The sequence below is a fragment of the Beta vulgaris genome, chromosome 1 (genome assembly GCF_026745355.1).
Source record: "Beta vulgaris subsp. vulgaris cultivar EL10 chromosome 1, EL10.2, whole genome shotgun sequence".
In the NCBI taxonomy this organism is placed as follows: Eukaryota; Viridiplantae; Streptophyta; class Magnoliopsida; order Caryophyllales; family Amaranthaceae; genus Beta; species Beta vulgaris.
The window spans coordinates 6,031,129-6,043,493 of record NC_079202.1 but is presented as its reverse complement, the minus strand read 5'-3'; the positions used below and the strand labels follow the sequence as shown (position 1 = coordinate 6,043,493).

General features: G+C 36.3%; 1 protein-coding gene across 3 annotated transcripts in view; it reads right to left on the bottom strand.

The window, feature by feature from the left end:
• Positions 1-285: 285 nt before the first annotated feature.
• LOC104905104 (uncharacterized) overlaps positions 286-12,365 on the bottom strand; it is a 30,842-nt gene continuing 18,762 nt past the window's right edge. For all 3 annotated transcript variants that reach the window (XM_010693548.2, XM_057396032.1, XM_048647048.2), the window contains 15 exons: positions 11,172-11,219; positions 7,936-8,067; positions 6,648-6,791; positions 6,493-6,555; positions 6,286-6,396; positions 6,055-6,138; positions 5,919-5,966; positions 4,604-4,678; positions 3,862-3,957; positions 3,318-3,398; positions 3,164-3,235; positions 1,619-1,663; positions 1,445-1,528; positions 1,160-1,263; positions 286-808 (listed from right to left, as the gene is read on the bottom strand). In XM_010693548.2, the coding sequence (XP_010691850.1) occupies positions 694-808; positions 1,160-1,263; positions 1,445-1,528; positions 1,619-1,663; positions 3,164-3,235; positions 3,318-3,398; positions 3,862-3,957; positions 4,604-4,678; positions 5,919-5,966; positions 6,055-6,138; positions 6,286-6,396; positions 6,493-6,555; positions 6,648-6,791; positions 7,936-8,067; positions 11,172-11,219 (1,302 nt within the window). In that variant the 3' untranslated portion in view covers positions 286-693. The remainder of the gene's footprint in view (positions 809-1,159; positions 1,264-1,444; positions 1,529-1,618; positions 1,664-3,163; positions 3,236-3,317; positions 3,399-3,861; positions 3,958-4,603; positions 4,679-5,918; positions 5,967-6,054; positions 6,139-6,285; positions 6,397-6,492; positions 6,556-6,647; positions 6,792-7,935; positions 8,068-11,171; positions 11,220-12,365) is intronic.

The following is a 12,365-nucleotide window of genomic DNA, read 5'->3' as shown; positions in this document are numbered from 1 at the left end:
TGTTTCCTGTTTACCTTTGAAGATGAGCTTTATAGTTCTTAAAAAATAGGTAAACAAACAGTATAAAGTTCAAACAAGAGAAACCCATCATTCAACTTGCCTTTATACTCAAAATATGGAACCAAGCCAACCTTGCGGATCAAAACTTTCAAAGGACACTCTGAGGGGGCATTGCTTGTTAAATTGGTCAGGTTCACATGCGCGAGATTCTGATCCAATATAGAACTTCTCTTACTCCACAAGAAAGGGGCATAAAAGACAGGGCAGGGGAGGGAAGGAGCGGGGTTACAAAGACATTTTTTATTAGAAAGGCCCAATTGAGGGCTTGAGGCAAAAACCAATACCAAAATCGACATGAGAGGAGCACAGAGAAGACTAAAGAGAAATACAAATGTACAGCTATTATTATACATAACCTGCAGACATAGCAGATTGTCAACACAAAACATCCTAATCACAATCTCTTCATTTCACTGCCTATAATCCTCTTCTGAGATCGCTTTGAAATTCGTTGCATTTCCAACATGCAGATACTTTCTTAGTTCCCACCAAAGCCATTGTTACCAACTCGAACTTTCAAGTGGAACCCAGTTCTCCTTTTTTCATGCATAATGACATGAATCTGGGAAGCTAGGCCAACCTCAGAGAAAAAAAAAACGAGGTGAATCTGAAGCCAATCTGTTACTCCGGCTATCACGTTGATGTTGTCCCAGGAACAGAGCTTGTATCTGACGTACACAAGGGATTTGCATGTTGTGGTTGCGTCGAATGTGATTCAGTTCCAAGCCCAAGAACCTCAAGGATTGATCTTGCCAAAGAAAAACAATATTTCAGTAATACTGCAAATTCCGACATCTTTAGTACAAAAACGAAGATATGCTTGTGTGAAACAGTAATAAGTGCAGCCATCAAACTGGTTAGACCAATAATTTTGGAAAAAAAAAATCATGTATATGTTTTTTAATCAATCTTCAAGCACGTCAACATATGCAATAACCACATCACAGCACACCAATTTACATTTTTTAGTGCAACTAAAGGAGGTCATCTCTAAATACTCGACCATTGTAAAAATACCACAATTGCAAATCTGCAACCACGATTTCACAACGAGGTAGTCTACAGAAATTCCAGCAATAAAGTCCCAAAAAGTCAGTACCTTGGTAGTGAAGATTTGATGTTTGGTTGGCTTGAGAAAGCTGTAAGGGGACCTCTGAGGTTAGCGTATTTGTTAAGTGCGGATTCAAGCTGGAGTGCAGGTAACTGCAAAGTACAACCGAAATCCCGAAAAGCATATGAAAAATTATACAAATTGCAAAATGTAGCAGAAAAAAGCACCCTATAACAACAAAGCCTTGGTCCCAAAATGACTTTGGGTTGGCAGAAAAAAACACCCTAATATTCAAAATAAGTATTGCTCATTTCTTGAACATACTCAGTTTACCTTTAATAATACATGGAATGAGTGTGGCTGCGTCTGGTACACGCATTTTAGAAACCCTACCCAGAGCATTGGCATTCTCCAGATCTACAAGTGTTGCATCAAATTTCAGTTTTGTCCACAATCCCTATTAAAAATTCTAGGCGAAAAACACAAAATATTGGACACTAGGATCACCTGTCTACTGATGAGTTTAGAGAGAACCTCCATGACAAAATCAACCTGGATACAACAGTGTAATATGGTCAAATTCTTTGGATCCATCCAGAGGATTTATATAACTCAGAATACCGATTGTAGACAGTAGACACAACTTTATGTGAAATAAAGTTGTTGAATGTGGAATTAAACCCAATCGTGCCAAAAATATTATGCCCCTCTATGTATCTTCCAAGATCATTGCAAATATTAGAGGGCAGTAGGTTTTCTGTACATAATTGATTATTAACAAACAAAGCATGCATGCAAGAACTCGACGTTAATCTTATACTCCCCTGCATTTCCTACAAACTATTTCTTCTTCATTTATGTTCCTATGTTTGACTTAGGATTTAGGAGCAACTTCAGCCACATTTTATGACACAAATATTATAATGTGTCGAGAAAACCGATCTATTATGTCCTATGCATCATCTCCAAGGAGTTCAGCTGCAGTTATACTAGACAAGTCACAGGTTTTCAAAGAGTAATCTGTTTCAAGCTTGTCTGTGCTTGATACTTGCACCAAATAAGGGTCCTACGTCTGTAGATGTGAAAGCAAAACAAAGTAATTAATCTCCAAGGAGTGCTTGATATTTTTTTTTTTTTGCTTTCTGACAAGGGAGATTAATTTTCTTTGACGTATGGTCTCATGTATGCCTGGGATATTAATCAAACTTTCAAATGCTAATAAAGCAACTTGCTAGAGTTGATCTATACATGTGTTCAAGTTCGTACAAAGTTAACAGTCAGACCCAAGTTCCAACAAAAGCATGTTTATTAATCACCAAACAATACGTGTTCATGCAATTGTTTATTCTACTCTCATTCTTCACACATTGTTTATTATTGCAATTGCTTTCTGACTAGGAAGATTAATATTCTTTGACAGAGGAGGCTCATCAATAACCAACAACTTCTAGGTTATCACCACCCCTCCTAGCTTAAACTTATTAACATCATTAATATTGAGTACCAATTTTTTATTTATTTCCTTTCTAATTAATATTATAACAATTCGTAATTTACATTCGGACCAAACAAAATTAAATCCCCTATTACACAAACCCCACTCCAACTCCCAAATCCACTTCCATGCCCTAACACAAGCGTGTTTTTCCACACTATACATTTCTCTCTTACTCTTCTATTTGTTTAACATCTTAAGTCTCTCTTACATTCCTGTTGACCAAATTGAAGTTTATTAATAAACATACTCTTCGTATTAACACTAAACCAAAACTAAAATACTTCTCTAACAGGATTGAAATGACACCGTACACAAAAGGATAGTGAGCTAAAACCTTTCTGATATAGTACATACATTTATCTTTCAGTAAACACAGAATAGGAACATAGGAGTTTCAAAAAGCACACCAGGACAGACAACAAAAATCTAAGTACCTTCCATTTGTCCACTTCAACTACTTAAATTCTGAATCTCTTATGACAAACACTGATAATGCAGATACTCCTAAACTACCCATTTGAAATTGCAAGGCTGTTAAGATGGAAGGAACTTACCAGAGCAGGGAAGGCATCAATTGCCTGGATCACAGTTCTCATAAAAAGCAGAGGAATCGGAGTTCGATCAACCTGGAAAAGTTTCCATATAGATATATTATTGCATGAGATAAAGAGCCAACTAAATAATTCAACAATCAATGAAAATACAAACCATCTGGTTCAACGCCTTTGCCAAGACATTCTGTGTGAACACGGTACGTTGCTCAAAACAAGCTGAGCAAGCATCTGTTACCTGAAAACGTGAAAAAAAGATTGATGTGCAAAATTGAAGAAACGGACACTAGTGCACAAGCTCTTTTACTAACAAGTTCCGATCCACATGATGCATGTTTTATAAAACATTTGATTAGGCAGGATGCAACTTTATTTGATTTATTTGGTTAACGAAACTTAATGAGCAAGATTGAACACCAAATCAGTACGGAAGGCTGACTCTGAATTGATTTTTTACGGAGGCATGTAGCAATATGAGCATCAATTGTTTTGTCATCCTCAAGAAACTATAACATAGTACATTAGCATCAGACAACTACAAGAAACACACTGAATAACATTGTACTCCAGTTAGTTTAAAACAATTCAGAATTCAAAATGAGGATAAACACACTGAAAATTGTAGTCGTGGACTCATAGTCCATACTCCATAATACGACGTAACATGCATGGACTAAATTCCTCATCAAACAAGAACATACCTTTTTTAGCGCAATACCTTCCTTCTCAGGCACAATGTCATGGATAGCAACCAAAACTTCAGCAGGCGTTAACGCAGGACCAGTATGAGCTGATCCCTGCAACATAATGGGGTCACGCTAGAATTAGCAGTAGGCAGGGGAATGTTCAAAGATGTGTGGATTTTGATCAGGGCAATCAATACTAAATGTGTCATCTAATAATTTCACGAAAAAATTGGCACGAACAAAACCAACTATTGGTTTGGTGCACAAAACAGCACGAACTAAACGAGTGTGATATACAACACAAACTTTATGGCATAGGTGTGCGAATCAACATACATCACGATGTTGGCTTGAGATTCATTTACCCAAGCCTTAAAGTTTGTGATGTGGAACCATGCCAAATCGTTGTTTATGTTTATTCGCGCATCTATGCCATAAAGTTTGTGTTGTGCATCACACCTCATTTAGTTCGTGCTGTTTTGTGCACCAAACCAATAGTTGGTGCTATTCGGGTCAATTTTTTCTAATTTCAATGTATGCTTTCTAAAAGCAAAAGCAGTAAATTTGCAGACACTTTAAAAAAATTGAATTATTTAAGCAAAAGTCTGCTTGCAAAGAGTATAGGGTGCCGATATAAGGCAAGTGAAGGACCATTGATTTCCAGGCTAATTCCCTCCCACAGAGTTCTCAGCTAGATGTTGCTCTAAATCCAGATCGAAAATTGACCATGTAATAACAATATCAAATTTGCTTGCACCTGTAATATGTGAGCCAGCGCCTGCTGAAATTTGTCGAGTGAAAGTTCAACAAGTCGAGGGAATATGGGCAAAACCTGAGACCACAAAACGATTAATCCAGCAGTACACATAATCTAGATATAGAAAAGACTGCCATGTTCACAGAGTAAATCATACAGAGCTTGAAGGACAAACCACCAGGAAAAAAAAAAAAAGAAAGTCAGCCATGAGCCCATGACTGCTACCCTCTTAGGTTTGCAATGTGAAAAGGCAACCCTATATAAAACATTGAGCCAATATAGAGTGGATAAATTAGGAACAAGCTTGAACCTAATATAGCCTCTATTAAAGTCAGCGTGAAATACTTTTTCGATCAAGTATATATTTCACTCTTTCTATGAGTCATAACATACAATTTCCACTGACCACTAGTATCTCCTATATATTTTTTAACAATAATGTGGATTAAGCGAAATCCAGTAACAAATTTGCCTTAGCTCAAATATCATCCTTGTCTTACAGAAAGAAAAAAAAGTTAAGAGCGTGAGCAATATATTACTTCTCGCATTTTTTTAACTTGTAGCATTGAACAATGGCACAAGATTTTAGGAGAGGAGAACATAAGAAAGAAAAAAAAGGACCGACATGTGCTATTAGAGAGAAAGGGAGAATATATTGCCAAAAATGTCAACATTGCAAGTAATATGCAACTTCAGGGAAACATTACATGTAAAAAACCGGAGGAAGTATAAAATTTTCCTGTCACACTCGGTACCACATATCCTTAGTATGTTTGAAGGACCCTGTTAGAAGATTCCAACAATTCTTTAGAGGATACAGGGTGAAAAAGTTAAGTTCATCCAACGCCCGTCAAGAAAGAGAAAGGAAGAATAATAACAGCATCAAAGGTGGGTAAACTGGAAATTTTTCACAAGCTCAGAACCACACGTAATGGCCATAAATATAACCTATCGAAGATTTACCTTTATAATGCATCCTAAAAATTACCCGGTTGGTGATAAATGATGCTAAAAGATGTATAGCTTACCAAGTGCCAAGTACGGCAGCCTGGCACGGGTAGGGATCTGTCCTAATATCACAGTATAGGAGGCAATATTTCAAAATTTTCCATGCTTAGGAAACAGACTACTAACAGTAACATATCAGATTCTACAACGTTTAAGCTTGACTGCATTATGTATCATGCATATAACTCAAATGGCAGAAATATATACATAACACTACCTCTTAACGGAGAAATTGAAGATCAAAATCAAATCTCATAAGTTATAAGAGATATGACATTCGAAATAAGGGTTTAAATAGTAAAAGCACCTCATTTTTGGAAAGAGAAGATAGCATAGGAATCAGGATAGTAGCATCCTGCAACAGTAGCCATTGGTGAAAATTAAGTATAGAACCCAGTTGCTTGTCATGAAATCAATAAGAAATGTAAGGCTAGCATACAGACCTTCAGCTTAGTTTCATATAGATGTTTAACAGTAGAAATAAGATCAGGTGGAGGAGTGGCTTGTTCAGCTAGTATTTGGAGCACCTGTTTACACCATCAGGGAAAGAAAAAACATAAATACGAAAAGAGCCACCACATTTTATTATTAAATCCTTTATGGGGGGTGGGGGGTGATTCAGAACGACTACAGTATCCATCCATGAAATTATGGAGGTAGAGGTTAAAACTTACCAGCATTAACAAGTTTTCACTTCCCATGGGTGGGTCAGATATAATAAGGAGCAGTTGTGAATATGATGACCCCAAAGCCCTCAATAATATTGGAATGTGACGATGGATAGCCTGTCATGAAACCAATATATCATAAAAAAATGAAAAAATACATGCATACTAAGCATATGTAACAAATAGTCATCAAACCAAAGCTTAATAATGAACCTGCTTCACACTTTTACCAGCTCGTGCATAGACATCAAACACAAGCTGAAGGAGACCAAGTTTCTGCAAATTGCATATCAGAAAATAAATATATCAGCATATATGAAGGTGAAATAGATTAAAACATGTCACTCTAAATTAGCACTTAAGTCAACCTTTGTACAAAGGGAAAAATACAAGGATATTAAACGTTGAGCTTCAGAAAATGACATGCTGGCACCAGCCTGAGAAACAGCATGGGATGTGCCAGACCCTGAAACAAGGGAGCCACTAACAGAAGCTTCTTCATCAACCTTTACCTGAAAGAGAATTGGTTGAAGATCAGAAAATTTTGGACACCAAAGATAAAAATTTAAAGAGAATCAAAAGGAAAGCAAGCTTGATCGAATTAAACCTTTCAACCACAAGAAAATCAAGAACCTTTACCGGGCATAAAAAGATGTAAAGGGAGTAGAGAAGAATGAAAATAAATTTAAAATAAAACAAGAATAAAAATAGGATTAAAATACCAAAAAAAAAAGAAAAAGAAGAGAACCTGTATGGGATGAAACTACATTATTAATTGTACATTCAGAGAAAAAATGCGAAAAACAGTTGAGGCAGAACTTAAATGGGTCATGATATCTTTCAACTTCTACGTGATAGAAATGACACGAGGTCAACATGCCTTTTGTTTTTAGGAATATCAGATAAGTTACAAGATAGAACATCTCGGATTTGAGTCTACTAATTTCATGCACGCACTCATACCATCATGCAAACCTCACTGCAGTTCTTTTTTTTTAGGTTGGGGGGAAGGGTGAGAGAGGAGACAATGAGATACTCCAGAAGAACAGGCAGTGATCACAGGAACAGTTCTTATGAACATTAGATTTCTTCTTCGGTAACTAATCGCATATTGTATCAATAATGCAGCCAAAAAAAACACTTTCTTCAGGCTGGGAAGGGTGCAAAGGCAAGGAGGGTGGCATTGGTGGTTGTGGTGATGCCATGGTGGGGAAGCAATGGCAGCAGAGGGCTGTCCGGTTGTCAGCAAAGATGGAAGTGAGGGAGAAAAAAGAAATTGCAAGATATTGACCTGCTAAGACAATTATAGTCAGCCGAAACATTTTGGGCATGCACCCTTGTAGTTGGGTCATATTGGAGTAACTCATAGTTGGGAGTGTCCTTCCAATGCTTCATATAACTGAATCCAGATATTATTGAAGAAAGGACACATTTTTTTGCTTTTTTTATTTTCTCTCCCTTCGTCTTCTACTTTGAGGTTTCATACATATTGTGATTTCTTACATATGCTCTAGCATGTACGGCATACAAGGATCATAAACTGGAAGAAGATATTATTGAATTGAACAGCAATATGTAGAGAGACAAGCAGAGGAAAAGGCTAAGTCTTGCATCTCAACTATAATCGAGAAATGGGCTCATCAGATTTCTACTTACTTCTCTTCTTGAACCAATGGATCCAGATGCATCAAAATCAGATGTGTAGTCCACAGCTGAAAGCAACATGTTCTTAGCATATTGCTCAATGGTTTCAGATACATAATTGAGTTGATAAAGTTTGTTGGAAACCTGCCAAATCAAAGAAAGAGAAACTTTGATCATTATTGAGTTTCAGAACGACGAATAGTAAGATAAAGGAGCACAAAGAGACCCTAGCTACACCCTGCATTAACTCCAAACCCAGAAAAGTAAGCTACTTAGAGACAAAAGGCTTGCCGTCTCTTATATATATATACATATTACAACTAGTAGAATAATTCAAGTTTTTTAATATATTACTAAAACTAAAGCTTAATCTAAAACTAAAATATTACAATTAGTAAAAATGGAATTTTTGGAATTAAGGCTTTGTTTTATTGTTGTAAAAAGAAAAAAGAAAAATAGTGTTTTAATATATTACTTCAAGGTAAAGGTAATTTCTTTTAACAAATACTTCCTCCCATTTCAAAATAAGTTAAACATAGAGAAAGTGGGGGAAACCCAAGAAATCTAGAGAGAGAGAGTTGGAACCACAACAAAGTAAGATAATTCAAGGGGTGAAATAAAAAAGCAATGGTCCCCTCTTGCTTTTTAGTGGCATATTTGTAAATAACTTGTTTTTTGTCATTTCAAGTTTGGTGTCACTTATTGTGATATTTCCATATAAGGGAAGTGTGTCACTCATTAAGAAATGAAGGTAGTATTAAATTTTTTAACTATGACTAGTATATTACTTCCACCATCCCAATTAACTGCATCCCCTTCCAAATTAGATCATCCCAATCTGATTGGTGGACACTTTCATTTAAGGCATGCACCCACTATTACTTCAATTATTTCTCACTCTACCAATATCCCCCACAATGTTACTGACAAATGATAAAACAACAACCAAGTACCCGGCCCACCCATCACCCCCGCTCAAATGACCCACATAATTTACCCACAGCATATATATATATATATATATATATATAATATATATATATATATATATATATATATATATATAGTTCATATGAGAATGCATACTTACATGAGAAATGAGAATGATTTTTTTGCGCTCTTATGAATAAGTGATGTAACTCTAATGAAAAAGTGATGTAACTCCAAAAAATGAATATAAGAAAAAAAAAAATTGCCTCAAAATTTTTTAGAGGGGTATAACTCTAATGAACAAATGTTGTTACATAAATATAGAGGCAAGATCACATGAGAATGCTCCTTACATGAGAAATGAGAATGAATCTCAACCACACAATTGGATTAGAGTTACAACACTTGTTCATTAGATTTATACCTCCGAAAAAACTTTGAGCACAAAATTTGTTTTTTTGAATTTTTTTTTTCATATTCTTTTTTTGGAGTTACATCACTTTTTCATTTGAGTTACATCACTTGTTCATTAAAGTTATAGCGTGTAAAATCCATTCTCATTTCTCATGTAAGTATGCATCTCATATGAACTCACTTCTCTCTCTCTCTCTCTCTCTCTATATATATATATATATGTACATGTGTGTATATATATGTACAAGTGTGTGTGTGTGTGTATATATATATATATATGTACATACATATATATATTGTACATATATATATATATAGTGTGTATGTGTGTGTGTGTTGTGTGTGTTGTGTGTTGTGTTAATATATATATATATATAATATATATATAATATATATATTAATATATATTATATATATATTTTGTGTGTGTGTGTGAATTGTGTGTGTGTGTGTGTGTGTGTGTGTGTGTGTGTGTGTGTGTGTGTGTGTGTGTGTATATAAACCCACGCGCCAACTTTATTTATCTCATGAATTGTTTGCATGAGGGAGTGTTGTGATTAGATTTGGGAAAAAGGGAGTACAAAACTTTGACCAAGATAAATCCACAATATAAAGCGAAAAATTATGAATAGTTACATCAAAATTCGACTAACTAATATAGTAACAACGAAATAAATTTCCTGTCGATAAAGAAGTGCAAACTAAAGCATATAAGGAACACCGACAAAACATCACGTTAACAGCAAACATTCCATTCTTGCATCTACTCTTTCCTTTTCTTTCTACTTGCTCTCAAACACAGCGGCTAAAACTAAAAGACATAACACGCTTTTCGAAAAGATCCTGAAACTTGTCGGTATTGAGACACAACCTACGCATCACAAAAGGAGTGCTTTACGTAAACAAATGATTCCAGAATGATGCAAACCAGCTGCACTTAGTATCTATTGATTAACAAAGCTAACTACTGGAGAGAAACAAGTTGTGAGATGGGTATCGTAGGCTTGTAGCTAGCTTCAGCTGTCAAGACAACAAGACGACACAGGAGGCAGATTCGACTGAAGAACAACCAGTGCATCAAATCTCAAGAAGATTAAAGGGTAAATGGATTTTCAACCTGGCGAAGAAGACTTCATCTGAAGAGGAAACGTCCGGCTGGGGGATAAGCCCATGGACAAAAAAGGCCCCATACTGCCATAAAGATAGACAAACCACAAAGCTGCGGATGCGATCTGGATAGACACCTAGTAGGGAGAGGCTACTGAGCTGGAGGCTACCGGTCTACTGAGGTCAAAGCTGAGATGCATTCTGCTTTTGGGACATGTGACAGCTGAGATACTCAGCCATCAGCCTGAGATACTCAGCCATCAGCCTGAGATATCTGGCCAGCGTTTGCTTTCTTCTAGGGTTAAATTTGAAATTGACCACTTTTGGTGTTCTCTAAATTTAATATCTGAAAGTAGCTTACCTAGTTATCTATGTTCATGAACCATGATTGTCTATTACAGAAATTTATGGAGCTTATGCTACTGATCAGATCCCATTATCTGGCGCCAAAGGTCTGTAACTATAACCTGTAAACCTTTGAGCTTACCTGAACTAACCTTACCTGAAGTTAATGATCTGATCTGAGCTTATCAGCCCTTAGCCAAACTTATTTGGTCTCACAATAAATTCTTAGTCAAAATTGAACTTACTAGCCTCACTCATCGTATTAGCCCAAATATGAACTTATAATTTGATGGAGAACGAAACATTGCATAAGATGCCTCCACTAATTCAGAGTAGGATCTCGAACATTGACTACCTTGCTAGCTATGAACCTAAATTTTCAATGAGAAATGGAAAAACGTAGTATCGCCACACAAGTCATAGTTGCAAGAGGCCAGTAGTAGAAAACATACCAGACGAATGGCCTTAGCACGAGTATCATCTTCTGAGTGAGCAGCACACTGAATCAAAAATATGCATAAAGTCAAAACTTAAAATCAAGTAGATTGCACAGCAAAGAACCAACTAATTAACATGATGGTAAGCTATGAACTTCTGACGCATCTTTGAGGTGCTTTAAGAGAAGATATTTTTACACCTTACCATAACATTTCCCCAAGCCCAGAAACCCCTCTCTAGAAAAATTTAAAATATTTTAGATATCCAGCTTCACCACCCTTCCTCCAGAGCAAAGAAGCTTAGTCAGACCACATTAACCAATTCCATGGTATATTTAACACTAATATTCATATGCTGATAGAACCAAAATCATGGAGGAAATCTCTTTATAACAAGAGAGATATATATTACATGTTTACATTAGATAAGCACGGAAACAAAATACCCTTTTTTATAATTCAAAAGATGTGTGCATACACATAAAGGCTATGGTGCCAGAACCCAATTTGATGCCAGCACTCCTTCGGTGCAAACATGCAGTCCCAAATTGATATCCTAGATATGTTGGATGGTAATAAGCACAAAATATTGAACTCAAGTCATGCATTCACTGTACTCCTTCCATAGTTCCATACTTCTGACATATTTGTGTTATGTCATATTCCCGAAAGCAACCCTCTCTATCTCTGGCTTTTCCCAATACTCCAATTTGGTATCATCAAGTCAATTAATAGCTAACCCCACACACTACAATCTCTCTTGGTCATTTCCCGGCCACAGTTGATATCTCTGAAGCCTTTTCACTGTTTCTCTGACCACCAACAGTTCCACTGGCTTCCTCCGATATTCACTTGCACTCTCTCTCTTCAATATCTCATAAAGTAGCTAGTAAATTACAGTCAGTAGAGGCTGAAGCAAATATAAGCATCAAGTCAGAGAATAGCTGAATACTAAGTTGCTAACCCCACACAGTGCAATCTCCCTTGTTTACTTGTAGGCCATGATAGATCTTTGACACCATTTCCCTCCCTCCCTCCCTCTCTCCCTCTCTCCCTCACTGGTAGACAAACCGCAGCGAACTTCATTTGCCAATAACTACACTATGTAGTGTGCAACCCCTTCATCACAGCTTCCACTCATAGGAAGCAGACAACACAATATTTGAAATAGAATGCAAGAAGTTCCATTTGTTCAATAAATTGCCCCCT